The 27,835-nt window shown below is 39.4% G+C and overlaps 1 protein-coding gene across 5 annotated transcripts in view; it reads left to right on the forward strand.

Moving 5' to 3' along the window:
- TCF12 (transcription factor 12) overlaps positions 1-27,835 on the forward strand; it is a 151,166-nt gene that overhangs the window by 43,017 nt on the left and 80,314 nt on the right. For all 5 annotated transcript variants that reach the window (XM_042824408.1, XM_042824409.1, XM_042824410.1 and 2 more), the window contains exon 5: positions 5,781-5,883. In XM_042824408.1, coding sequence (XP_042680342.1) covers positions 5,781-5,883 — 103 coding nt within the window. The remainder of the gene's footprint in view (positions 1-5,780; positions 5,884-27,835) is intronic.

The following is a 27,835-nucleotide window of genomic DNA, read 5'->3' on the forward strand; positions in this document are numbered from 1 at the left end:
CTTCTGTCCTTCTGCACTCTTCCTTTTCAAAACTCTGCAGTTTTTATCTGCGGTTTTTAAAATAAAAAATGAGTTTGCTTCTTGTATTCCATTCATTGACACTTCGTCTTCATGTGTTTCAGTTGATATATGGGAAAAGCTAATGGATATTTTGATAGCTATATTACAAAGCATGTAATTTTTGGTGACACTTGTGTAGTAGTTGTGAAACTGTCTTGTCTTTTTCCAGTAATGCTTGAGATCTAGGGTAGTGACAGCTACTTTTTCTTCTCCCCTTGTGTAGCAAGTGACAAGAGTATTGGAGATCTTTCTCTTGAAATATAAAATGTATAATGAAATAAATAAAACTATGTTTTTCTTAAGGATATTGTAACAGAGAAGACTTGCTTATAGTGAGAGTTAGTGTAACTCCTTGTTTCTGGGAAAATTGGGCAACCCTATCAGATTACTGTATGCATTTACCAAGGGGAAATTATGCCTGACAAACCTGATTAGCTGCTGTAATGAAACGGCTGGCCTGATGGATGGGTGGGAGCAGTGGATATTGTCCTGGGCTTCAGGAAGGCCTTTGATGCTGTCACTCATAAGAGCCTCTTAGAAAAGCTGCTGAAGTATGGACTGGATGGAAAACCTGGTACAGTGGTGGGACCCAGTGGGCAGTGGTGCAAAGTCTGGGCGGAGGCCAGCAATGAGTGGAGTACCATGGGGGTCAGTTCTGGGTCCAGTCCTGTTTAACACCTTCATTAACAGTTGAGATGATATGAGGGAGTGCTCTCTTGTAATTGTGTTATATTATATCAATGAACAAACCCATAGCATGAGTGGGAGTCAGTGGTGTGGTTCTGCTTATCATAGGATGGATTAGGTTGGAAGGGACCTTAAAGATCCTGTAGTCTCAATCCCCTTCTGTGAGCAGAGTTGCCACTCACTGGATCACGCTGCCCAGGGCTCCATCCAATCTGGCATTGAATGCCTCCAGAGATAGAGCAGCATCTTCCAGTACCTCACCACTGTCTGAGTAAAGTACTTTTTTTTTTTTTTTTTTTTCTTTGCTAACACCTGACTCTTAGGATAAAGGGGAATGGCTTTAAACTATCACTATCAGACCATGTGAAGAAAAGTTGGTCCCACTCTTGGTTATAAGTTCCACATGAAGGCTGCAGTGAGGTTTCCCTGGAGCTTTTTCTTCTCCATCTAAAACAAGCCCACCTCTCCAGGTTTTTTTTTTTTTACCATAAGAGAGATGCTCTAGACTTCTCACTGTCCTTGTGGCCTCCCCCTGGACCTGCTCCAACAGCTACACATCCCTCCTTTGCTAGTGGACCAGAGCCTGGATGATGCAGTACTTCAGTTGGGGCCTCACAGGAATAGAGAAGAGGGGGACAGTCACCTCCCTCTGCCTGCTGGCCACTCCTCTTTTGATGCAGCCCAGGATATGTACTGCTGAATCTTGTCCAGTTTTTGGACACCTAAATCCTTCTCTACGGGTCTTCTCCCAATGAATCCTTTTCCCAGTCTGTAAACATATCTAGGATTGCCCCAACTCAAGGGCAGCGTCTTGCACTTGGCCTTGTTGAACCTCATTTTGTTCTCTTAGGCCAACTTTTCAATCCTGTCCGGGTTCCTCTGGGTGGTGTCCTTCCCTTCTGTTGTGTCAACTGCACCACTCAGCTTGGTGTCACATGTGGACAGATGCACAGATAAGTCCTGGTGTGAGTGATTTTTAACAGACAGTAGTTTTCTGCTTCTGAGCTAATTCTGTAAGAAAATTTTCAGGTGTGTTGTATAATATTACATGCAGATTTATTGTTTGTCTCAGAATTTTAGTTGGTTTTGCCATACTAGTAACCATCACAATGGAAAACTTTGTTAGAAACAATGCCTAAATCACCTGTAGAGTCTTAACCAAGGAAGGTGAGAATGAAAAGTTTGCAACTGCTAATATATAGGCAGGGAGTTCATTTACTGGAATGGTTAGAAAATGTCTCTCTAATCCTGCAGAATGTCTGAAAATGAGTAAAATGTTAGAGTATTCAACCTTGAGAGTGCCTGCACTCTGCAGTTAAAATTGCAGGTCTAATTAGCAGTAGTCCTCCAGCTGCATTTCATGCCAGGCATTATTAGTTTACGATACTTGTCGCTTTTGTTTGCAGACATATCTGATTATTGTCTTTCTGAACACAGACATACTGTGAGTCTGAAATCTGGGGCGAGGCCTGTTGCAAAATGGACAGTCACAATACTACAAAATGCTGTAAAGGAACAGTTAGCTTCCATTAAGCTTAATTGTGGCTGTAAATGTGCAGAAAGAACAAGTTTGGTTGTCTTTTGTGGAGGTTAGAGCTTGCTTGTATATTAAGTACATAAGAAGTTGGAACAAACAACGTGGATTGGTAGGCAGCGATTTTCCAGAGAACTTTGGAAACCCACCTGTGGTCCAAAGCGTGATATCATTAACCTATTCAAAAATGAGGTCAGAATATGAATAGTGAAATAGTGCTTCCCAAGAGAGCAAAGACCATTTGGCATAACCAGTTAATAGCTGTGATCAAGTTGAGTACTCTTCTGGAGGCAACTACAAGAATCTTCAAAATTGCCATGCAGTGGAATTTTTTCCTTTATCAGAGGAAAGGATGAAATGGAAGTAAGTCCTCCTATGGTTGTCTTTTCACTCTTGGGCAGTATATATTACAAAATTGTCTTTCAAACACAGATTTGAAAGGGACTCTGGTAGCAGTTTGTGTACTCCACCCTGCTGCTACCTTGCTTTTGCCATGAGAGATCAGCTCAGATGTCAGCTGTGTGGTGTTTTCTCTGAAACTTAGCCGTACAGGTGGCGTGTAGCTCTTAGTAAATCACTTTCTATTGCTGTAGCAAGCAGACCTTTCAAAGCTCACAAATATGTTCTTCTTGAAGCAGTAAATATATGTTGTCAGTTTGCACCATCATATTCGTTAAATACATTCTTATGCCTCAGTTGTACTACTAAAAGCTTCCAGTATCTTTTAGAAGCTTCTGAAGTTCTCATCTGTGATTGACTAAAACTCTTTCCAGTAGAACATTATGCTGTTCATTATGTAAGTTAACGACACAAATGTAAAAGCAAGGAATGGTATCAGGAACGCAATTTAATGTGAAGTACAGCTTAAATGTGAAGAATGTTCTGAAATAACTCTCATTTAAATCATTGTACTTAGCGCTCTTCTGATTTGGCTTAATTTGCTTTTGTGAAGTGGAAAAGAAGTTTGTGAAATCAAAGCTGTGTGTGTTTGTGGTTATTCTGTATTCATGTAGTCTGAGTGAGTTATGTGTGGGAATCAACCCAGGGTTTCTGGTCCCAAACAAAAAAACTGCTGCCTGAGCCGATAATCCGGAACTCGTTGCTGAGTGACTGGTGGCCAGGATAGCAGCCAAGCTAAGACCTCCACAGACGAGGGCTGAGAAGGAGTGGCACTTAGCACCACAGTGAGCTCTGCTGTGTGTGACAAAGAAGGAAATGCCTGATACAGTTATTTTTCAGTTAGGAAATGAGTAAAAAGCAATAAAGTGCCTGCATATGCATTAGTACATTTTTGTCCTCACATGGTCCACGTTGTCATGTTTTCTGTAGCCTTTTAGTCCTGTGAAGAACCTCTTGGAGGATCTTTCTGATGGTGACTGAGATGGTATATGAGAAGAACGTGATGAGAAGGGTGATAGGAAGTCTGATCATAGGGGAATGACCATTTCTTTCTCTGTAAATTATCCACCCGATTCTCTTAATTCCTCTGTTCTTGGGGGGAGAGGGGAGGGAACAAGGGGGAATATACAATATTAACTTGAAGAATGCTAGTAATCCTGTGTGTTAAATAAGGTGTGTTGCAAAGTGTATAACCATGTGTGAAATGCATCTGACTCTTACTACATATTCAATGATTTTATTACTTATTTTGTAAATAAAGATCTCCTGAATGTTTCTGGGGTTCCTCTACGGAATGCATTCTGGATGCTGGAGATAGGGGTTCAGGGGTTGTCTTTTATCTCTCATTAATGGTGTCCTTCCTAGTGGCATGGACATTTTAAATTACTCCATAAAAATATAGTTTGAGCATTGTCTTGGGTGGGGAATGGAGTGGGTTGGAAAGGTTTTAAAAAGACAAGAAGAAACAGTGCAAGCCAAGGCCCTAACAGGAAAACAAGCAGTTAAAAGCTGTATTTTTTTTAGGTCCTCTGTATGGAAATGTTTTTGTTCCTTTATTTGCCAGATTTAATTTCTTCTTTATTTCATTTCAACGTAAAAGTAAGCTGTATGTGGTGACCTTTGCTAGGAGCCACCGAGTTTGGGGGCAGCTTCTGCCTGATAGATGGGGGCTGGGCCACAGCTACCAGAAGACACCCTCGTGGTCATAACCGAGTTGTAAATGTCACTAGGATTGCTTCTGAGTGCCTATCACATGTGTATCGCTGATTCTGAAGCAGATAAAGTCAGCCAAAGATTCATCTGGGAACTGGGATTCCCAGAAGATTACTTTTAAAGCAGAATAGCAGAAAGAGTTGTGACACGCATCCGTAAGCAGTTATAGCGGTTTGACAGTTATTTAGCCCTCAGTTACTGGCCCTTTGGTTGAACTGACAGCACGCCTGCAAAGATAGTGAGGCCTGTTTCAGCCCCATTAGTGTTGTCTTGAGTGTGAGCCTGCGGTCTGAAGAAATGATAAATGTTCAGTGATTGATTTTATAGTCCCAGGGGACTTGGTTTCTAGTCGCTTTGAGCCTGAGCAATTTTCCTGTCCCTTAATTAGGCCTCAGCTTTGGATTTCTCTTTAGCTTTTAAAGAGGCTTAAAGAAAGCGATCAGGAATTGTATGCTAAGGTTTACAAAATGGTCAAAACTTAATTGCAAAGAAGGTGCTGTTCTGAGTGCCAAGTCTTGTCAAGTTTTGATTCAGTGTGATTTGGGATGCATTTGAGTGGTTGTGAATGGCAGATACCTTATTCATACCTTTATACAGAAAAGCTGAAAACAATTTGTACAGTGCAAAAGAAAAACTTGATTGGTTTAATTAAATATATACATCTTAGGCTTCTGCAGTCTGTCTCTGACTTCAAGCTTTCAATAAGCTGGTGTTTCCAGATTGTGTAAGGGTTGTTCCAAGACTTGTAAGTTTGCTATCTAATATCAGAAAAGCAAAAAGAATATTTCAGTTTGAATGCTTCCTTTAAAATCAAATAGAAAAATTGTTTCTTTAATCAGTATTTGAAAGTAAACTTGTTGTCAGTGGGGTATAATTCAGTAGTGTCAAAATGCCTATTAATATGTAACATTAATAGTAGGTTGCAAGGGGAATAGAAATTTCTTCTCATTTGCACCAGTGTTTTTTCCTGATGTCACGACTCTTTGACCTTACTGTAGTGTTTAGTTAATGCAAACAACAAATAAATCAGTTGTGACTTCTTCAGACCAATTCTGCTCACAGTGATTAGTGATGTAACACTAAGAGGATTCAGATATCAAAATATCTGAGTATTACAGTATTACTCAATTTTTAGAAATACTGTCTGAGGACACAACTTGTTAAGAAATCATGGATTTTTGTTTATTTATTTTTTGCTGGTGGAGAAAGGGGTACAAAAATAAAATGTGGGCAGAGAGTGATTTTCTCTGTGAGATAGACCTCAAAGCCAACTTTTGTGATGAATGACCAATTGTGACTCCACACATTTAATTAGAAAAGTGTCATTACACTCAATTAGCAGGGCTGCCAAATAATCTGTTTAATACTCTGGTCTTTTTTTCTCTAGGGTTTTGCAGACAGTCCTCATTACAGTGATCACTTGAATGACAGTCGATTAGGGCCCCATGAAGGATTGTCCCCGACACCTTTCATGAACTCAAATCTGATGGGTAAGTAGGTAATTCTTTACGAGTATCCCCTCAAAGCCTCTTTGGTCAGAAAGAGACATTTTTCATCTCCTTGTCTAGGCCTGACACATCAAGCATCTGGAAGTTGCTTTGTTACTCACAGCAACAATGACTTTCCTGTTGAAACACTTCTGTGTTGGGCAAATTCCTTATAAGGGCCATTGTCAATGACTTTTCAGAAGGAATTTGAGTTGATATGGAAAGCTGATAATTTTTTTTAATTTTGATTTTTGGTTTTTCTTGTAAAACTTCAGTAATTTCAAAGCTGAAATTTTCTTTGCTGTTGTTGAGGAGGTATCTGCAGCAGTTTTTAGTTTGTGCACTTAGAAAAGAAAGAAAAAATCCAAATTTCTAATATTTGAGATCCCTGAAACACTGGTTTCCTTAAGGATTTTCTTTGTGTTGGGTTTTTTTTTTAGATTTTGATTCTCGTATAAATTTGATATTTGTTTTCTTAGAAACACTATCAATTCTAAGAAGTAGATGCAAAAACCAATTTTGTTAGGCAAAAAATATTAGTGCTTTAAGGCTTGTGGGTGTCCAGCATTTTTTCTGCTTTTGAAACTGAAAAGTTAAACATATCCACAAAAAAAATATATATTATATTGCTGGCTTAGCTATTGAATGTTGTTTTTCTTTTCCTGGACTTCACTGTTACCTGAAATGTATTTAATGTGCTGATGGCGTTGTCTGAAACTCTCATTAAGCTTGGGACATAAAAATGTCATTTTCCAAATACGTACTGTTTGGGAAAAACGTTGTCTTGGGACAGTCTTTTTCTTTATCCTAAACACAGAGATGAATCTGAATGTTTATTCCAAATTTGCAAACAAGACATTGTTTCACTTGTATATTCTGCTTTGCATAGACATGACCTATTTTGTGATCTCAGTATTGTCCTTTTAAGACATAGCCATGGTAATCTAAGTGGATTATCCAAATCCAAATCCTGGTGGTCTGCAATTTCTTTTGGAAATCTTTCTACTTTGCTCAATCTTTGTTTACTGGTTTAATTTTCTCTGAAATGAAGGCAAAGCAAAGCTACTGCCAAAACCAAAATCTTGTTTAAACCTTCCTGTATGAACTGAAAGGACATAATTTTAGAGTGACTGGCTCTGTAGTCCATGCGCAGAGAGTTTGTATCAATTGATCAATGATACCTATATCTGAAGAGAATGAAGTTCGAATGTGGATTCCCTTTTTTATTTTAATAAAGCAGAGTAGAGCTTCCTTTCCTGCCCTCACCAACAGCACTCTTTCAAATGTTGCCTGGTTTTGTTTCTTTCTAATTAAAGTAGACTAAAAAGGCAGGTTACCTCAGTTGCTGCTCTGGTATTTTGATCAGTAGCGTGTGTGAGGCTTTTTTTTTTTTTGTAGCTGATGTTGATGTTGTTTTACAAACACGCATAGCAAAATTTGATTTTTTTTTTTTTGTTTTGTATTACCAAAACTAAGCTACTTTTCATGTTTCTGCTATTTGTTCGTGTTTCTGTTCTGAGTCATTTCTAAACCATATATGTCTTTAAATATAAAAACTGGAACTGTATCTTCCTAGTTTTTAATAGAAGAGATGACTAAGAGATTCCATTAAACATAATAAAATTACATCATTACCTACAGATTTGCAAAGAAGCCTCCACTGAGATTGCTTTGTAGAGAGAATTGATACACTTTAAGATGTGTGTATGTCAATTGCTTGCCTACAGCAGCTGTGAACTGAAATAGTTTTCTAATGCTTTATGGCCAACAGTTCTTCAGGGTTTTCTTTTGTTGAAGAAATAGTTCTTCCCATTTCCCCCCATTTGCAGCAAAGAACTGTAGAAAACTTTTGGTATATATCTATATATCTATGTATCTAAGAAGTGCAACAATCTCTAAAAGGATAATTGAAAAGTATTTCACCTATGGTTTTTTTTAAAACTAAAAAATGTTGATTTCATGTTATTGTATGGGATGCAGCTTGGTGTATCGTATCTCACATCATTAATTTTTGCAACATATCTGGAGTTGAGTCTGGAAGTTTGGGGAGAAAGTTTTCTGTTTAGTAGTTGTATCTGATTTTTTTTCCTACTATCGAAAAGAAAAATAAACTTTTTTAGTTAGCTTTGTTAGACAAAAGAAGTTATACAGTTGCTATCAAGTTGTAGACACATTCCCATTAATAAGTGAAAGCATCCATTCTGTTGGTCACTACAGATAAGTGCACTGATTGATTATTGTGCAGTCTTGAGAGGCTGAAAGGAGCTGGAATTTTAGGATATAAACTTAATGAGCTGACAGGAAATAACTTACTGGGCTAATCGGAGTGATGGAGTGCAGAGGGTTCCATGCAAAAGGTCTAGGAGGCATTCCTCCTCAACTTTTGTCGTCAGATGCACTGAAATGCATCTCTGAAACAGTTAAAAACTATATGTAAAAAAACCCCACAAACCAACAAACCCATCTAGCAATAACATATTTCACCGTTGCTGTCAACACTTAAGAGCACCATTAAAAGAAAGAATTGTGTGTCAAGGGGATGTTGTTATTTTGTGTATTATGTTCAGCCGTAAGCATATTTGCCTGAAGAGATAGCGGATTATAAAGTGCCACTGTCTTTCATGACGGAGCTCTCAAACATTTTAATGATCTTGTACATTGCAAAAGAGAGGAATTTTGTCTAACAAGAGTTGATAATGATTCAGTAATGAACAATTTGCCACAGAAAGATGCATTTCCATATTCATTTAGATATTTTTTTGAAGTGTTTTGCAGAGGAAGTAAAGCTATTATGTTGGATTGGTTAGTGTTATTCGTTAATGAATTCCAGAATTATCCTGTTGATTTGTGAGTATAAAAAAGGAAGGGCTGTTGCCTGTGTTTTAAGTGAAACCACCGAATCCTCTTGGCAGCAGCACAGTCTTTTAGTATCCATAGCAATACATAGAAAATCAGGCTAAGATATATTGGTTGTATTGCAGCTCCATCTAGATTTGATAATCTTTGCATATTCAACACTTTCTGTTTTAATTACATTCTAGAAAACTACTCATGAAGATGCCAGATTATTCCCTCTGTAATTATGCTGCCTTTTAGTTCTCTGTACTTGAAGAAGGTCAGTTTTTGCTGGGACCCTTCAAGCGTTCGGTATTATCTCTTCTGTTTTACTGTCCTGAACTTTATTGTACTGAGCTTTTCTACTTCTGCTTACCATGAAGAGAGGGAACTGATAATTACTGTGTATGGCGTAAAGGTTTTTTAGTTAGTTGTTCTTGAAAATATGAAGTGGGCAACTTCGTTTGGGGTGTTTGTGTCCTTCCACAAGGGATAGAAAGGATAAAAGCAAAACATTCCTATGCTATGCCCTGTGTTCATTTTCTGTGTGCTGAGCAGTTCCACAGGCTTGTATGTGATGAAAAGTCATTAAAAAATTAATCTGTGGTAAGTGGAAAGGTTGCTGAACATAAGCTTGAATATAAGATGCTGAAACAAGTCCCTTACATTTAAAAGATAGCGATCTCTTTTCAAGTGTATTTCCTTGTTTTCCAGTAACTTATCTACTGTTTTTACAGTTTAATTTGATTAAACTTTAAAGCCCAGGGTGTTCCTAGGCTAGCCACGGGGTTTGAAGATCTGTCAGCTGGGATAAAAGGAAACTGCCATAACCAGAAGCTGTAAATGTGTGAGAATGGCACAGAGAGCTTTCGATCACACCTCTCTTCCTGACCTTACCTACTCACTCACACTGGTGGATCCAGCTCTAGGAGTTGCAGTGAATTAGTTCTTCAAATCATGTTTGTGTCCTAATCACCGTGCTTCTCTTTCTAGCATTCTGCTTTGTGCTTTCTGTGGTCACTGTATTTTCGTTGAGCAGCTTGAAGAGTATGAATGACCTGACAAGGCAGGGAAATCAAGACATATCAGGCAGTGTTTATTAGGGAGGGAGTAGGAGCTAATTACTAGCTTATTAATAGATTCTTATTAGCTTATTAGAGTTAAAAGTGCTTTAGATTTGGTAATCAAAATAGTTTCTTATACCTATTGAGTACAGCGAATAGAAAGTCTGATGCTTGTCCTGATTGAAATAAATGTGGAAGAACAGAATGGAGTATTATCTAATAATGATGGAAGCTGGGTAGTACATTTTTTTTAACTCAGTGCATCTTCCCTTCATGTTGGCTATACTTTGCTATGTGTGAGTCAGGTGGTTTGTCATTTACCGAACAGTCAGGATCACAGCGATGGATGTGCGCACCATTTATGTTATCTTTTATTAATGCTTCGTTGCCTTTTATCAGTGCGGTACATGGTTGGTGGATGGTGGATAGACAGTGCCATGCAAAGGGTGGCAGCAATGGAGAGGTGCTTGCTGGGATGAGGCCAAGTTCCACAGAGGTTTCAAAGGCAGTCTTTTGGGTTGCTGTGAAACTGAAGACTCATTTAGTGGGTTAATTATATGAGCGATTAATATCTGGGTTTGTCTGTGTTCTGTTTGCAGCATTGCTTCTCGCTTAATCAACTTGACTGCCTCATTCTGTAGGTTTATAAGAGTGGCTGCATTTCTGTCCCAGCTTCTTTCAAATGAGTGAAATTACTACACCTAATTTTCACTGTAAATTCTACTGTTTCACTTAAAAGGTAAACAGACCAGTTGGCTGGGTGGAGTGACAAGCATTCTTATACAGAGATCAGGTAAATAGCTGAAATTTCTGTAAGCTTGCCAGGACTGGTACTGTTCTGAATAGGTGGTGTAAGTCTTTTAAATATTAATTTGGAAAGGCTGAGAGAGGAGAGGGTTTTTAGCTGTGAGATGGAATTAAGAGATGTGCATCTGAGTTGTTTGTCACTTAAGAATCTAACTAATCTTCAGGAAAACTGCTAGGTGGTTGTTGTTTTTTAAACTCCATATCGTGTTAGTAGAAGGATTTTGAGATCAGAGAGAGCCGAAAGCCAAATGATTTTATGATGGTGAATTCAGTTGAAGGAAAACAAACAAAGGTGAATAGCTGTTAAAATGGCAAATGTTAAGAATTATGGCATTATGTTCTTTGCTAAGCATGCTGCTTTAATTACCTTTCAGGGAGGGAGAGGGCAGGTGCGAGTGTTGAGCAGGCACACTGTGTATTTGTCCAGAATAACAGACTTCCTTGAATTGCCTTCTGTAGTTGTTACTAACTCAACACATGGAGACATCACAATGAAAACGATCTCTGGAGATGTGAGTAACAGCAAGACTGCTTTGAAATAATTTATCCACACCAGTAGTAACTTACTACACTAGCATTAACTTGGAGAATGGAGGAAAGAATATCTGGTAATCAACAGACTTCACTAGGAAGAGAGAGGCAAATACTAGAAGAAAATGACAAAATAAGCATATGATAAAGATTGTGAGAATTGCTACATCCAGTTCTGGAGCCCCAAACACAAGAAGGACATGGAGCTGTTATAGGAGGTCCGGAGGAGGGCCACAAAGATGGTCAGAGGGCTGGAGCACCTCTCCTATGAGGACAGAATGAGAGAGCTGGGGCTCATTAGCCTGGAGAAGAGAATGCTCCAAGAAGACTTCATAAGAGCCTTGCAGTACCTAAAGGGAGCCTACAGAAAAGCTGGGGAAGAGGGAGTCCCTGTAACAGCATGTAGTGACAGGATGAGGGGAGTGGTTTTAAACTGGAAGAGGGTAGATCTAGACTAATATTAGGAAGAAATTCTTTACTGTAAGGCTGGTGAGACACTGGAACTGGTTGTCCAGTGAGATTGTGAATGTCCCCTCTCTGGAAGCATCCAAAGCCAGGCTGGATGGGGCTGTGAGCAACCTGGGCTAGTGGGAGGTGTCCCTGCCTATAGTAGGGGCTTGAAACTAGGTGATCTTAAAGGTCCCTTCCAACTCAAACCATTCTGTGAATCAGTTCATACTGTTTTATGTGAGCAGGGCAGTGTGTTGAACGGAAAAGACTGCTAATAAGCTTCACAGTGCTTAATTATCTGTTGAATACTGCTTTGGCCAAGAGTTCAGAAGAAGTTTCTTGATGTCTTTTTTTTTTTTTTTTTATGAAGATATATGCACGACAAAGCCATCCATGGATGCATTAATTAAGAGTCTGGATCTCCTGCTGCATGGCACAGGTCCACCACAAACCAATGGGGTGTAAACTTCCCATACTGGAAAAATTCCTTACATTTCACTTTGCAGTAGCTTGCATCAGGCAGTTTCACAGCGTTACATTTACATTTTATTAAATCACTTAATGCTTTGATTATTGAAGCTAAAAATATCAGGACTGAACACACTTATGTTCTTGGCTTACGTAAGCATCCTTGGCTGATATGTAGAAAATAGTGAAAAAATTGCATGCAGGCTCTTTTTGGGCCAGTTTGTCTATATGTAATACATCACTGCTACTTTTCCCAAAGTATTTGTTACCATTGCTTTACTCCACTGAAACTCTTGTTTTATTGCTTCAGGTAGACATGGGTTTTGTTTTGATTTTTTAATTAGTTTTTGTCCATAGGATTGCATGTAATCTAGCAAACAGGAGACTTATGCTTAATTTTCCATCTAAGAATGTTTGTTTTATTTTGGAGGTACATCACTGTGCTTAACTGCTTGATTGATGCTTTGATATAGTATTCTAGACTGGCTGAGAATCTGGTGTGTATTTCCTAGTATTTTGTTGTTTATGATGAAGCTTAATGCTTTCAGTTAAATCTCAGTGATTTCTTCTCTCCCAGATAATTATGCATATCATTTAATTCCCACATTCATACATAAACTCTCCATTAATTGAGGGAAGAGGTGTATTTTTTGCTCTCTCTTTCCTTGAGCTGCTGGAGCAGTGCATGCTGTGTTGCTGTGCTTGCAGCTGGGCTGTGCCCTTGGCCGTGCTGCTGGGCAGCAGCAGATCCCCATGAGCCAGGCTCCTCTGGGCTTGGATCTGCGCTCTGTGTGCTGCTGGGCAGGCAGCCTGTGCTGCTGCGCTCTGATGCGTGGTAGAGTGTGATGCTCTGGCTTCGGTTTCAGATGGTTTCCCTCCCCCTCCAGGTATTACATTAAATAAATTCTGCTCACATTAAAGAATTGCTCTCATCCGCTCTTCATTTTCCTTTTGTGAAAGCTAATGGGTTTCTGGGAAATTAAATTACACAGTCATTTAGTGACAGCGCCAAGTGCAGGGCGTTTTTACCATTGGGTTTTTGCTCACAGGAATGCATATAGCTTAGTTTTCCCTTCTGTTTACAGTAATATTTCAATCAAATAACTTTCCTAGCACGTATTTAAATACAGGAATACCTCAAGGCTCACTCCAGACGCAGCAGAGCCTGTGTCCTTGGTGCTGGGCTGCAGCAGGTGTCACCTGTGCTCTCCCCCTGGGATTTGCAGCTGTGGCAGCGGGCAGTGAGCCTCCCCAGGAGGAGCTCAGGTGGAGCTGCCAGGTAGGTGCGTGCTGCACAGCCACAGCTGCTCCGGAGCCGCTGCCTCCAGCAGCTTCCAGGGCAGGGAGGTGAAGGAGCAAGCAGGTGCAGAATTGTCTCCCTGCCAGTGATGCTGGAGTGCCGAGGCAGCTTGTCCTTAGTGAGTGAGGTTAGGATTGTGCAAGTTCAGAGGATTATAAAGTCTCTAAATCAGTGTGGGAGTCATCTTCAAACTTAGTCTGCAACGCTGTGGTTCAAGGGAAATAAGCATGTTTTCTTTCTGGAAAATGAAGAAATCTATCCTTGAAAATCCTTCACACTGTTCACCATTGTGCTAGGAATAGCTGGGGGTAGCTGCTCTCTGGGTGCTGCTAGTGTTGCAGGTGCCATAGCAGAGCTGTGGGAGCCTGCGCAGCCCAGCCTGTCCCACCTGCAAGTCTGACTGTGGCCCTCCTTGTAGGACACCGTGCCAGGAGAAGCAGTGTGACCTGGCGTAACCTGTGTCAGACCAAGTGTTGTTGTCTTCAAAAACGTTTCATTTACACCCCTAACCAGATTTTTTGTCAACTTCTGAATTGCCAGTCTAGGAATTTTAATGTGCAATCTGTGCTTTTTAAATGTTAAACTATTTTATTTTGTATAAAATTTTATATCAAAAACCTTTGTTTTCAGCTAACGCGGTCTGATACATTAAGTGTTGATTTATTCACAGTGTACTCAGACTCTGAAATGGGAATAAACAGTAATCTGATGAAATTTTTAAGTCCTGCTTTTCCTCTTTGTTATAACATGTCAGTTGAGCTGCTGCAGGGTATGTTTATCTGTTACAAGGCTCATCAGTGCATGAAATGCTGAAAGGGCATATTTCTCTCCTGTGGTTCCTGCCATCCCTGGGCACTTGTAGATGTGTTCCAGTGGCTGGGATCAGCTGGGTGAAGCTGTAGGATTTTAAATTTCAGTCTGTCTGAAGGCGCCAAGCTCCTTTCTAGGGACAAGGGAGGAGGGGAGGATTCTTTCCCATACTGGTGATGTAACTTCCCCATGAGGCAGTTGCTTAGGGATCTACATAATAACTATTACCCTGTTCAAATAGGGGACTGTAGAAAGCTCATAGGTGATTAAAAGATAATTTTGTAATTTTTCATGGCTTGTCTTTGTTTTGCAATAAAGATGTTTGCTCATTGCCAGGTGCATAAAAATCACTTACTTGATCTCGATTTCATTCCATTAATTTCTTTTCATTCCTGTGTGCATGTAGCTGTAGCCTGTCATTTGCTAGCAGCCCAGTTTTTAACCAATTAGCAGCCTGTGTCCAGTGATGAAATTCTGATCTGAACAACCAAAATGTTGTAACCAGGCTGCTTGTACCTGGATAAGTGGCTTTTGTGATTTTTGGAGCATTATGTTTTTTGCATTAATGGGGTTTTATGGTGATGGTTTTGGCAAGTCAGAAGTTCGTTGCTGCAGGAAACCTGACTTGATAGATGCACTGATACCTTGGAGGGAAAGGCAAAAAAGGGATGCAGCTGAACACATCCTGCCACAGACAGGACTGTACGCATTGTGTACAGGGTGGTGTTGGACTGCACTACCATTGTTGGTGTTTTCTGGGTGACCACTGTACTTTTTCCGTAGAGTTGTCATTTGGTGCAGGTGTGCAGTACTCCAAATTGGGCACTTCTGCTTCAGTGCATGAAAATCTGCTTTCTGAAAAGCAGGTGGGAGACTTTCATGTAACAGAAACATGCAGAAGACCAAAAAACAGCAAACCCATTTTGCTAAGCAATGGCAATGCTTTATATGCGGGGCTTCTTCAGTACCTCTCTCTGCTTTTTCTCATGGCCAAACAGCACTGTTGCTTTCAAATGAGAGTTCAGCTTCTGTCCCTCTGATGCTTCTAAGTCTGTCAGGAGGTCAGCCAGGAGATCTGAGGACTTACTTCTCAGGTATTCAGGTCACTTCAAGAAGTAGATACCTTGTTATCCTTATGTGTAGGAGCTTCACTGGGATAGCATTTGGTGGAAGGAGGGCCGAAGCTTGGTTGCTTTGGGTTTTGTTTGATGATGTGTTAATATGTGAAAGAAGCTGATGGATTACTGCTGCTGTGATTCTTCTAGAGAAACAGATAGCCTTGAGTTTTGTATTTCATCATAAAGGTTCACTGAAATTGAATAGAGGAAGAAATGAAACACTTAACATAGAAACAAGAGGAGATGGACTCTACTGCTTTTTTTAAAACAGCTTATCTCTATTCATGAGTTATTCATGAATCTTAAAGGTAGTTGAGAACCAAGTGTTCCAAGATCATCTTGTACTGCAAACAAGTCTCCCCTGCAAGTTCTTATTAATCTGCAAATTCCAATTGCAGTGGCAAATGAGAACCACGAATTTATGTTCTGCTAGGGAAAGCTCTTCCGGCAGTGTAGTGCCTCAGCTTTTCATTTCCTTATGCTAACCTGATGAGGAGGACAAACCTGGTTCTCCAGTGTATCCTGCAAATTTCTTGTCTTTGTGGAGTCTTGCTTTTTACTACTTCGGGTTTTCCTTAGTTTTGTCCATAAGAGGCATTTTTTCCTCTTTTGGGAGTGACGTGAATCCAATTTTGGTGTATAGTATCATATTCAGTTGATATCAGTGGCATTACAGCTGGCACCAGTGGCCTTGATCCAGCTAAAGGAAGCTAGGAAAATGCATTCTCACGTTGCTAGCAAATCTTGCATTCAAAATCCCAAATAGTTTGCTCTGTGATTAGTCGGGCCTCTCATCTGAGGAACTAGGATTGTGCAGACCATGTGCGGAACAAGTACTGCCATCACAATAACTGTAACAAAATTTTAGCTTGCTTCCCAGCATTTTAATGGGGCCCTGTGTAATAAACTTAGCACTCTAGGCACAAATGCAGTACAAATAAAGCATCTTTCCATCTCTCCTCCTACATAATGAGACATAGAAGGCAAGAGACTGGAGAATAATGCATGACTTGTTAACACTGCTGTAAGCATCAAGGCCACTCCCTGGGGTCTGCATTGCACACTGAAGTGCATGACTGCAGCATAAATAAATTAATATCCTGCTTGTTTTTTTTTTTTTTTTTTTTTTTTTAAGTTCTGAAGAGATAGAAAAGAATGTACCTGTGCACTTCTTTTGTGGTACTACCCTTCTCTGCATATTGGGAGCAAAGAAAAGTTTTGCTTTGCTTTTTTCTGCGGTAAATAATACACATCTGTCATGGAAGTAGCGTTGCCTTAAGAAATATGATAGAGAGCATTCTGATCCCATTGTCTTAATGCTTTAAAGGAATTAGCAGAAGCTCATGTACTTGTTAGACCATAGAAAGCGTTTAACACACCTTCACATTTTACTTATCAGTCAAAACAGGAGATTTTTTTTTTTCACATTTGTAAGTTTTCCTTCATTATTTGTTTTCCTTTTAATTTTAGAGGAGCTTTTGTTTCCGGGTCACTGTGTTGCATAATTATGCAGCTTTGCATTTGAAAGACACTGAAATTGATACAGGTATGCAAGGTCAGAAACTGCTCTTGGTTTTTTTCTGGGCTAGAGCTCTGTCTGTGTTTGTACTTAGGAATGTCATTTTTTCTCCCTAAAGTGAACTAAATCTTTCTTCCCAGTGATAGGAGAGGGTGTTGTTTTTTTCTAGGAGTGCTGTGTTGTATGGTGAGAAATCTGTTAATATTATTTTATCATCACTGAAATCATTTTTCTTTGTCTTCTGGAACTGATGATTTTAAGTTTAAGATAAACATCACCAGCACTACTCTTGTTTAAAATATTTCATAAATAGCAAGGCTGAGAAGTGCACATTCCACATTTTTGGTGGTCTTTCTTTTTTGTCATCTGATTCTGTATCACTTCTCTGCGTTCAGTTTTATGAGTTGCAGGAGCACAACCTGAAAATTAGTAGCTCCTGGTTGCTCAATTCTTACAGCGTTGTGCTGTACCTGCCTGGTGTACTGAGGGCTTGGGGTGTTATTTTATTTGATTATGGAGAGAGTGGTAGGAGGGGAAGAGATGATTGCCTCATCTTTGTGGTGTTTGGCTGCATTTCCTTTTTTTTTTTTTTTTTTTTTGTTCTCTGCTTTTATTCATCAGTGACAATTTATAAACAGTACATGTTTCACAATGATTTCAGCCTTGAGTGCCAAACAACTGTATGATGTTGTTCCTTTGTTTGACAGCTTCCTGGCACTCAGCCCCATGCACAGTAGTAATAAATACTCTTGTCCAGTGTACGTGTGCATTCTTTATTTGGTGTATGTTTTTACAATTGCATTAGAAATCTGTCTTCCTAAAAATGTGGTTCCAAAGATGTATGGTTTAAGAAACAAATAACAAAAACATCCCCGAACAACCAAACCTTGTGAAGCAGTAAAAATGCAATAATTATAAACCATTCCTTCATTATTCTGGAGCAAGGGATAGGGGCTGGGGAGAGAATTACTGCTGTTTTTCATTGGTTCTGTGGTACATTTGCAAAATATGGAAAGGAATATGGTTTGTTGGCAGAGGGAAAAATCCCACTTGTTTCTCCAGTTGTTAATCATTTTCTATACAATAGTTTGCTTACATGTGCACTAAACAGTGGGCTTCCAGCAGTGTATTTAGAACAGAAGAAAAGAGAAAGAAAATTTGAGAAAACCACAGTAGATATTGTGTATTATCTGTGTTGAAGACAATTAGGAACACAAATGGCTTGAACTCAGGATATTGGCTTTTAACTGGATCTACAGCATTTGGTTGGAACAGGGCATCCTGCAGTATGAAGAAGCCGAGCGTCACTGCTGATTACACTCCTCCTGCTGCTGTTCTGTGCCTCCCCCTCTTTCCCCAGCAGAGACACAGCTTGCTCTCATGATAGAGAAGCAGTGCAAATGCCAACAGAACACTGAACTGAAAGGCAGTGATTCATCAGCAGAATCTGTTATTTATCCAAGCACAGGTTACTTTTTTTTTCTTTTTACCTGTGCTCTAAAACATCATTATTTGCTTGATAACCAATTTTATTATAACTACTGAACAGAAAGCTAATTCTTGGGCTTGCCTCTTCGCTTATATTCAGTTTCTCTTGCTTTCTTAATGATGTTTTTATGTTGCTTTCTCACTTGGTGCAACACAGCTGTATGTCGTTGGTCCAGTTTTTCTTCTAAGATGTCATAACACCAGAAGTAGAAAATAATACAGCCTTTAACTTACACAGAAGTCAACAGAATCATCTGTCCTCAAATCTATAGAACATAATTTCTGCTGTACTTTTACTGTGCAGCAAAACCTGTAATTTTTGTCCCTTCAACCTACCTGTCCGGATCAGTATGCTGGTTCCATCTGAGCAGTTCCATCATGCCTGCTGTCAGTAACACTTGGGGATTTTTCCTGTCTGTACTTGCATTTGCTTTCTTCATTTCTTCTGTTTCTGAATGTTTTGAGAACTGCCATTTTGTTTATATTTTGCAAATATGTTGCTCTTGGTAGATGGGATACTTGTGTTAGATGGGTCTTGGTTCTGTTCTAGCATGGGTTTCTTTGCTTGTTTCCAGTACACTTGTGCTTTCAAAAGCAGTGTCTCCTAAGCGTTTTTTTAGGTGTTCTGAACACATGTTCTGAACAGAGGTGCTACCCCAAGTATCCTTCTTGAAAGGACAGCTTACTGCAGACTTGGCCTAGAAGATCAAAAGAGTTTGTTGTCATGTTGCAGTGAAGGTGTTCTAATGCATTGCTTATTAGAAGGATAATTTGTGGAGAATGGACAGTGGAGCAATAAAATTCAGTAGGAGGAAGAGCTTGAAGTGGGAGAAATGATAATCTCTTGAAGGCCGACTTCAGAACAAACTTAAACACTATGACTTAATAAACGTGGGGAAACATGAGCCAGATGTTGAAACATCAAATGGTTAGCTCTGAAAGAGTAAGCTTAAATGCAAAAGGAGTGAAAATTTGCTTATTTCTATGTAATAACAATAGCATAGGTTCATGTACAATGAAGGGGAACTTGCAAATTCTTGTGGACTTTTTTCGTGTCCAGTATTCTGTTATTGGAAGCGTGTCCTTTTTACTAAAGCTTCTGAGATGTGCGGTGGATGCTTTTCAGAATGTGTTTGATCCCTTGTAGCATGTACCATGCTGCTCAAGGCAAGAATCTGTAGATGTCACAGTCATCTTGCCACACATGATGAATCACTTTGCCTGGAGATTTTCTGCTCTCGAGGCCTTAAGGCTGGTTCTGTCTCCCCACGGATGTTTGGTTAGATTTGCCATCTGAGCTTACTGTTGTGTGACCAGTTTAGAAAGTACTAAATCCAAACTTTTCTCATGTTTCATTTCTATGTTTTGTTATCAAATGAGTATATATGTGGACATCACTCCTAACCAAAAATCCCGATTAGAAATAAGGCATGATAAGAATCAGTTTGGATTTTAAAAGACAGCATCTTTTTGAACTTCTTGTTGTTTTCTTGTCTTTGTTTTACTTAATTTGTTACAAGAATCATATGATGTGATTGTAGCTGCAGGCTGCTGTCCACTGTTTTCCTGCCTTTTTTTCTTTATTGAAAAAAAATCAAACCAACCAAACAAAAAAACCCAAAACTAAACCAAGAACGTGTAAGCGTGTCATAGCTTTCTTGATGCTGTCACCATTGGATGTTCTTTCACTGTACTGGCCTGTAAGACAGGATTAGTGGCAGCCTGAAGCCAAGGTTTTACGATGCTACGCAGATAGCTGGTCAGCAGTGTCCTTTATTGGTTCCATTGATTTGATGTAGGGAGCCTTGAGGACCACACTAGGAGGATTTTTTGCATTGTATTTGGATGTTTCAGTGTTTAATGTAGTTTGTGTTTTTCAAATAAATCAAAATCTGTAGCAGATAAATTTTAAATTCATATCCAGCTCTCTCATTTTCAAGTCCAGTGGCCTAACACTGTATGCACTGAACATTTTGTTATGGCAAGATGCATCTTTCCTATTGCTGCAAATTTATAAAAACAATATGTCAGCAATAAGACACAGGAAATGATAAAGCATAGCAAGTGGATTTTGAGCTTTTTCTTTTTTTCTTAATTGTTCTATTTATATCCCTGTCCTTCCTTCCTTTTTGCTGTCCTCTGGATGATACGTATTCCAGCATTTTGCTTTGTTATTTTCCATTCCCTTGTGCTCAGGGCAGAGCAGCTCTCTCGCTCCCTTTGCAGCCTGTTCAAGGCCTGCTGCCATTAGGTTCTGGAGGAACAGGTAGCTGCTTGCCTTCTCTGCTTCTCCCTCTAAGAAAACCCCTCTGTTCTTTGTGACCAGACGTTTGCAGTGACGTAAAAAGGGAATAAAAATGTAACTGTGAGTTGCTAGATGGCTGTGTTTCATCCCTTTTTGAATAGCCTTTTCTACTTAAGCTGCTTTTCTCCTTTCTGTCCTGTAGTCCTGCCATTTTTTGCTGAAATAAGCATCGTTGGAAGAGCTGCTGTTTTCAGCTTTGGAAGACAAATCTAAATATATTTCCATGCATTTTCTTTTTTCTCCTCCCTATTTTTTTCTCAGGGATGCTCATGTTTGTTTTTTCTGCAATTATTGTTTTTAAAAAAGAAAAAAAAAAAGAAAAAAGAAAAAAAAAAAGCATGGAAAAACACCAAGAACAATTGTTCATTACCAAGAACTGCTCTAAGTAGCTTAGGCACCAAGTATACCATAACTTGAAAGTCCTTCTTTCTGTTGAGAATGTAAAAGGTACGAATTTTTATGATAAACAGCCCAGTAAACACTGTAAGAACAAACAACAAAACACCCCAAATACCTTCATTTAAAACTGACAAACAAACAAAAAAACCCTCGTAATTCCAGTTCTTTGCAGTGAGATTCTACTGATGGGGAATACAGTCTTAGTCCTTTTCTTGAATGCTTATTTCTCATTTTGGTTTTGTTACTTGTATACATCTGCAAGTTTGATGGTTGCAGGAAACCTGAATGTATGCCATCTGTGTCACTTTGAAGAAATTGTATTGAAACAAAAATTTTATTTAATACCTGAAAGCATAGCATGATTAGCTATAAAAAATACTTATTTTTATGTCAGAGGCAGTGATGTCTGCCCAAGATTTAATACTCTCTTTTTAAAGAGTACAGCTGTGAAGCTTGAATGGAAATTAGATTGATGCTAACAGCTGATGATAAAGGTATCTACTTAAGCAAAACATAAAGTGAATAGCTTTTATTGACCGTGGGTAAAGCTGAGTAATGTCAGTATAGATGGCTAGGTAAAATGCTCTGATTAATTCATAGCTTGTATCTAAACTTCAAAGAGTAAAATTCAGATATTCTTTTTTGGCTCTATAGTACTTAAAGAACATTCCTAACAGTGCTACAGCTTTTCTTTGGATTCGAATGCTTAAAAGAATGAATTTACTATGGTAGGCATATAACATATAATCTTAGCTATGTTTTTTTTTTTTTTTTTTTTATCTTTGCCATTTTAAGTTTTGAATAAATGTTGTTAAGCTTTTAAAAATATTAAAATATTATCTTTCATTTGTAATGGTAACATTTACATTGACAACATCTCACTGAACGATTTTTGCTCCAGAAGCCATAGCATCCTCTCAGTTTTAGCTGTTAACAGTCATAAGTTCCGAGACGTTTCTGTCTATTTAAAATACTGATTTGTGGTACTGCGAGCAACTGCTTCCTACAGCAAGCGATTTCATTTTAGCCTTACAACCAGTCACCATTCCACTCACATGATGAAACCTTTCTCGTGACTGTTTTGCTCATTAACTTCTGGCTCTGTTTTCTGCAGTGGTGTTTGCCTAATTTTTGAGTGTATAAATCAAAGCTACATCTTCCAAAGTAGATCTTAGTAATTTACACACTACATAATTGTTAATTTTGTATCATGTTTTAGTGTTTTGTTTCTGTATATTTTGGGGGTAAGAATCGTGGTGTAAGCTGAATCTTTGCTGAAGCCCTTTGCTCTAGGAAATGTCTCAGTTACTGTGCATTGTTTTGTTTACACATCAAAATTCCAATCCGACTCCCTAGTTTATTTGAGTAAACTGATTAAAAACCGTTATTGTTCTTTAGATATCCTTCAACCTTTGTTATAATTTGTATTTCCTGCACCATTGGATCTCTGACTCGTGTCATGTACTTTAATTAAAGGTTGTGTTCAGAAGTTCACTAAGTTTTTCTTTCCGGTGCGTTTCATGCCGTCTCTGTAGAAATGTCCTTTAGAGCAAGTATTACCACCTTTTGCCATCTGGGAGAGCCCTTTCTTTGAAGTTCCACTTACAAAATTCTGTGTGTTGAGCTGAACTTTGTCTTAGCACTTCTAGGTATAACACCACAAGCCAGTTAAACCCCATGTAGCAGATGAGAAAAGAGGCAGAGATTTGACCAGTGGGTGCAGGAGGTGCAGTCTCTGGGTGTGCTTCCAAGCAGTGCCACCAAAGCAATGAAGCACAAGGGTGCTGCACTTGTGCTGAGTGTCTCCTTGTGCTCCCATCTTGCTTAGTGTTGACAGGTAGCTTTCAGCTTTCCTGAGCTGTATTCTTTTGGGGTGAGATTCTCTGTTATACATCTCTCAGTCCTTTCTGTTGTGTCTCCAGCTGTTAGGTTCGTGCCTCTGAAGTGGAAATGTTATGTCTTTAGCATAGCCATCAGTTTGCCCCCATGTTGCATCTGAAGCATGACTCATATTAATACTTAATTCATTATATGGCATTTCTTTTTCTTCATAGATTCTCAAAATAAAATAAGTTGAATTTAATTTAAAACCAGTCTTATTAAAGAATATATTCTGGTCTTAACACTAGGCTCCCCAGATACTCTGTAATTAGCATTCTTTAAGTACCCAGGATAGGACTGGGTGTCAGGCTGTTAATTTAATGATTTATTGATTAATGATTTTTGTATTCTGAGGAGGGGGAACATTTTCTGAACTGCTGTTAGTCAGCGTAATTCTGCAAAGAGATCAGAATATTCTTTTGGTACTACCTGTGTTTGCTCCTTAACCCTTGTGTTCACTGTCCAACAGCACTCAGTCCATCACCTTTTGGCATGCGTAGCTTTTGGGTTATAGAACTCCGGTTTGGCCCTATGAAGAGGTGAATTCTAACAGAACTTTGTTACTGAATTGAACTGAATTGAGAGCAAAATGTAAATGCTTTTTGTGCATTTTTCTGATATGTTAGGAAAGGAAGAAGGCAGAAAAGGATGGTGGGAAGACCTGTAGCAGTACAAAACTCCAAATGATCTAACTATTTAAAAAAAATATGCTTTTTGCTCCCACTATGTGTTTTTTCCTCCTTGCATTAATGAAGTGTGCAGTAGTCTCTTCGTATAGGCTTGTAGATGAGGAACAAGGAATTGCTGTTGACCTAAAGCAACGTGTAGTGGTGTGGAGTACAATCTGACAACTATTTACTGTGCATGCTTATTTCTCCAAGTAGTTCTCTGCAATTTAAGACTGAAAACATGAGTCAGAGTGGTTCGGGAGATTGCCATGAGCTATCTCCATAATTTAGAGGTCTCTGCTGTTCACAGACTCGTAGAATCGTAGAATGGCTTGGGTTGGAACAAATGTAAAGCTAAGCTTAGGTATCTGGTGGCAGAGTCCTTCCTACCTGGGCACTTGCACAATTCAGCACATGAAAACAGCATGTTAACAGTTCAAATTGTTGTATTTCAATACCAACTCATAGGACTTAGTCCCAAAGTATAGTGTGGTTGTAAGAGGTGATGCACTGCGTCGCATCGTTCCTGTGTATCTTTCAGTGGCATGAGTACTTAGTGGTATAGTGTGGTAAACGGCCAAAATGCCTCCATATCCTTTTCTCTGCAATGCACATTATGCTTGTAAGTCACCAGGACCATGAATACAAATGAACGTGTGTAACTGGCCTTTTTTTGCAAAACCTCGTTGAAAGTGGTGCTAGATTCAAGGCTTGGTGTGGCCTGGTTACCTCCAGTTGCTCTCTCTTTGTCTGATTGTTTTAAAACTAAGCTGGGAATTTTTGCTCCAAAAAGAAACGAAACTCCTCCTTTCACTAGGCTCCTCAGAAAGCATGGTTGCGTGCGGGTTTTTTTTATAGCTTTAGCTTTGATTTTTTTTTTCTTTAATAGCAGTTGTGTTTGTTGTAGCATTTAATCTGACATACTGCCAAATGCAGCAGTATGTTCTTCCCAAAGTTTTCCTCCGCTTTGTCCCTTCCCCTTCCCCTTGCCGAGCAGCTGCTTTGTGGCAGGTAGGAGCGTTCCAGGCCGGTTGTTGGGCACGAGGCACGGCGTTGCCCTGGCTGCTGCCCGGCAGCAGGAGCTGCAGGTTGCTGCCCGCCCGGTGCAGGCGGCAGGCAGGCAGGCAGCGGCGCAGCGCTCGGCACTATTAATATGCACAGCGTGGCGGCTTTCGGGGAAGGTTATTAGGATGCGGGTTCGTATCCTCCAGTGAATGAAATGATGTGTGATTATGAAGTCATCAGGCATGGACCAGTAAGGCTCGGGAGAACCCCCCCAGGTCCTCGGGGTGCCATTGATTGGTGACCATGTGTTTGTGCCCGATAGACTGTGAAATGGTGTGTTGCTCCACGGCTGTGCTGCACCTGCGCCCCACCGAGGTGATTGATTGGTTTGGTCATGTGGAATGTTCCCATCTGGTCTGCAGTAATGTGGTTTTTTGTTGACATTTTTTTTTTCCTTCCTTCTTCTCTCCTATTTCCCCTTCATCTGCAAATAGCCAACACTGGCAGGAGCTGGAGCAGGCGGTCGCAAAAGGCAGCCGAGCCTTTGCCTTTAGAACAAAGTGGAGCTGCTGCGAGTCCTCATGTTCCTTTCATTTCAGCTAAAAGACCAGATAGGTCGTCCTGTGCTTGTGAGGGGGAAGCAAACAAACAAGCGAACAAAAAAACCACCCCAAAAAAGCCTACAAAAGAAAGCAAAGAAGCTGAGGGGGTCCCAGCCCCCCAAACCTGTGCTGCTACGCGCAGTTCTTACTGCTTTACGCAAGCGCTGCAGTATTGTAATTAGATTACCAAAGTAGCAGTGCATGTGGAAGATCTTATTTAACCTCAGGAAAGTAGTGGTTTATTTATTGAAAACTACTGATGTTGCACTTTAAATGCCAAGAAATTATTTTAGTTCCTTAAAAAAAAGAAATTCTATAGTTACATTGGGCGGTCTTGTTTGATATTTCTTAATCTCACTCCTTTTTCATAATTGATCTATTCATTCCACTTAATGACTAATTACATATCAGAGCACATCATCAGCAGCATTCATCATTGTAGAATGTAATAATCAATGACATTTCAACAAAGGAAAAAATAAATATGCAAATAAGGACTCATTAACATTTGCATGAGCTGTTTGAATAATCACGTTGCTGACAAGGCTGTAATTAACAGAAATTGATGCTGAGTTCAGTATTTGATAGTGTGTTTTCTCAGCGTTTTATTGTTGTCACTGCGGGGGCTGGAATGAAGTTCTGCTCTGCTTGTACCTTGACTTGGGCTTGATGTGATGGGCTGTGCCAGGTAGCAGAGGCTTCTGGGAGCCCCCAGTTCGGCTCTGACCTACGCTTAATGCAGAGAGATTTCAGCTCAATGGCTGCATTGTTGGTGAAGGATTGTTGGATCCGTAGTAATTATGCAGCAGCTGAAGGAAGATCTTTTCTCCAAAGTCAGGAAAACTAAAAATGGTTTTAAAGAAACCAAACAACTGAGACTCTTTCACATGAGTCAGGCACTTTGAAACTATAGGATTTCTTACTTGTTCTGTAAATCAGGAGTTGAGGTAGGGTTATGTTTTCTTATTTCATTTGTCACTCTGGTGCAGTGTATCAGTGGTGGGAGACTTGAGCTTTATTGTAATTGAAAATCACTTGCTAAGGAGAATGTTGTGTAATTATAAACGTTACGGGCTCCCTCCCTCCCCTCTGATGATTGCAACTTTACTCCCCCTTCCCTCTTTTTCCTGAAGCTTCCTCTTTTTGTCATGGATATCAGCTGAAATGCACAAAACACAATAAAGCTGTTTATGTCAGTTTTTTTGGATGACTGTAAGTGCTGATTATAACAAGTTTAAGGAATTTCCTTTGTTGAGTGTGTACCCACGCCATATGGCTCAACATGGAACATTAACTTGACAGGGATAATGGATTGTGGTATATGGAGACAATTTTGCCTGCAGCTTCACTATAACTCATTCTGGTTGGGGATCACAAGTTTATAATATAGGATGCAGCAAACATCCAGATGGATTTGCTTTACATAAAAGAGTTGCAGTTCTTTTTATTTCCTGCTTGTAATTGGGGAAGAAAGGGACTTAAAAATTAAATTAAAAAAAAAAATCAGAAGTAGTAAACAGAGAATGGGTCTTATTCAGACAGGAAGAATCTCAGTGAAGCCGTGTGTTTATGTGATGTTTTGGATATACTGAAACATAGGTGGAGTTGTTGCTTACAAACATACATACATACATATGCAAGGTTTTTCTAATAATATCTCACCTGGCTTCACTTTACAAAGTATTTCAGTGTACCTCCAGTTGTAGAAATACATGAGGCTGTGGGAGAACGTGGGCGAAAAAAAGTTACTTGAAACAAGGCTCCGATTTTTCTTATATATTATAGTGACTTTTGTTTTAATCAAAATGACCATTTCTCTGATTAGCATTCTGGTTCTTTGGCAATGCTCTGGTGGTACTCCATGTTCTTCTAGAAAGAAAAAAAAAATCTTAGATCTTTTGTGGCACAAGGCATTAAAATACTGCTAAAATAGTTTCGTTTACTTCAGTCAATGTCGTCTTGTAAAATGGGAGTTTTCTAATGTCTTACTGCAACATAAATCACTATAAATCTGATGCTTCCTACTGAATGATTGGCATGCCCAAGTTTCTGTTTTTTTTTCCTAATTTTATAAATACTTGTACATCTAAGAGACTTTAAGCATGCATAATCCCATTAAGCATGTATGTAGCTGTTCGAAGGGTCGGGACCATAAATCCAGATTGAGAATTTCAAGTAGAGCTGCGTGGGATAGCTTCAGCATTCCTGTATGCCTGTGGTTGACTTAAACTCCAAATAAAATGGGGTGCCTGAAAAACAAGCATCTTCTGAATATTAGATTGGGAGATTTATTTAAACACCAGCCTATAAATCTTTTGTAGTTGATCTTCCTTATCCAAAATAGCTGCTGTTTTTTTTTCTTTTTTTCTCTAAACCACTGTCAGATGGGTATCAATTTGTTAATTGTTTGGTTAGCTTTTAGGCAAGTACTTGAGCAGATGGAGAGGACTTGGTTTGTGACTGGGGAAGAGGGTTGCTGGTTGTGATTATAGGTACTGTATGACTGTCCAGCCTACAGCTCATTGCTGACTTCATACGATGACATCCCAATTTAGTATCTTGAATCATCATCCTGAGTTTCAGAAGGTAAGCAGCCAGAAGGGTCTGCTTTTGGGAAGGGAGGAATAAAAAAGCATTAGCAATTGACCTGTGAAGAGACTGTCTTGGCTTAGGGTGTGAGGATTCTTTCAGGTTTTCATGCTGCA

Source organism: Centrocercus urophasianus, unplaced genomic scaffold, assembly GCF_019232065.1.
Source record: "Centrocercus urophasianus isolate 14NV4802_14NV808 unplaced genomic scaffold, USGS_Curo_1.0 seq_23, whole genome shotgun sequence".
Classification (NCBI taxonomy): domain Eukaryota; kingdom Metazoa; phylum Chordata; class Aves; order Galliformes; family Phasianidae; genus Centrocercus; species Centrocercus urophasianus.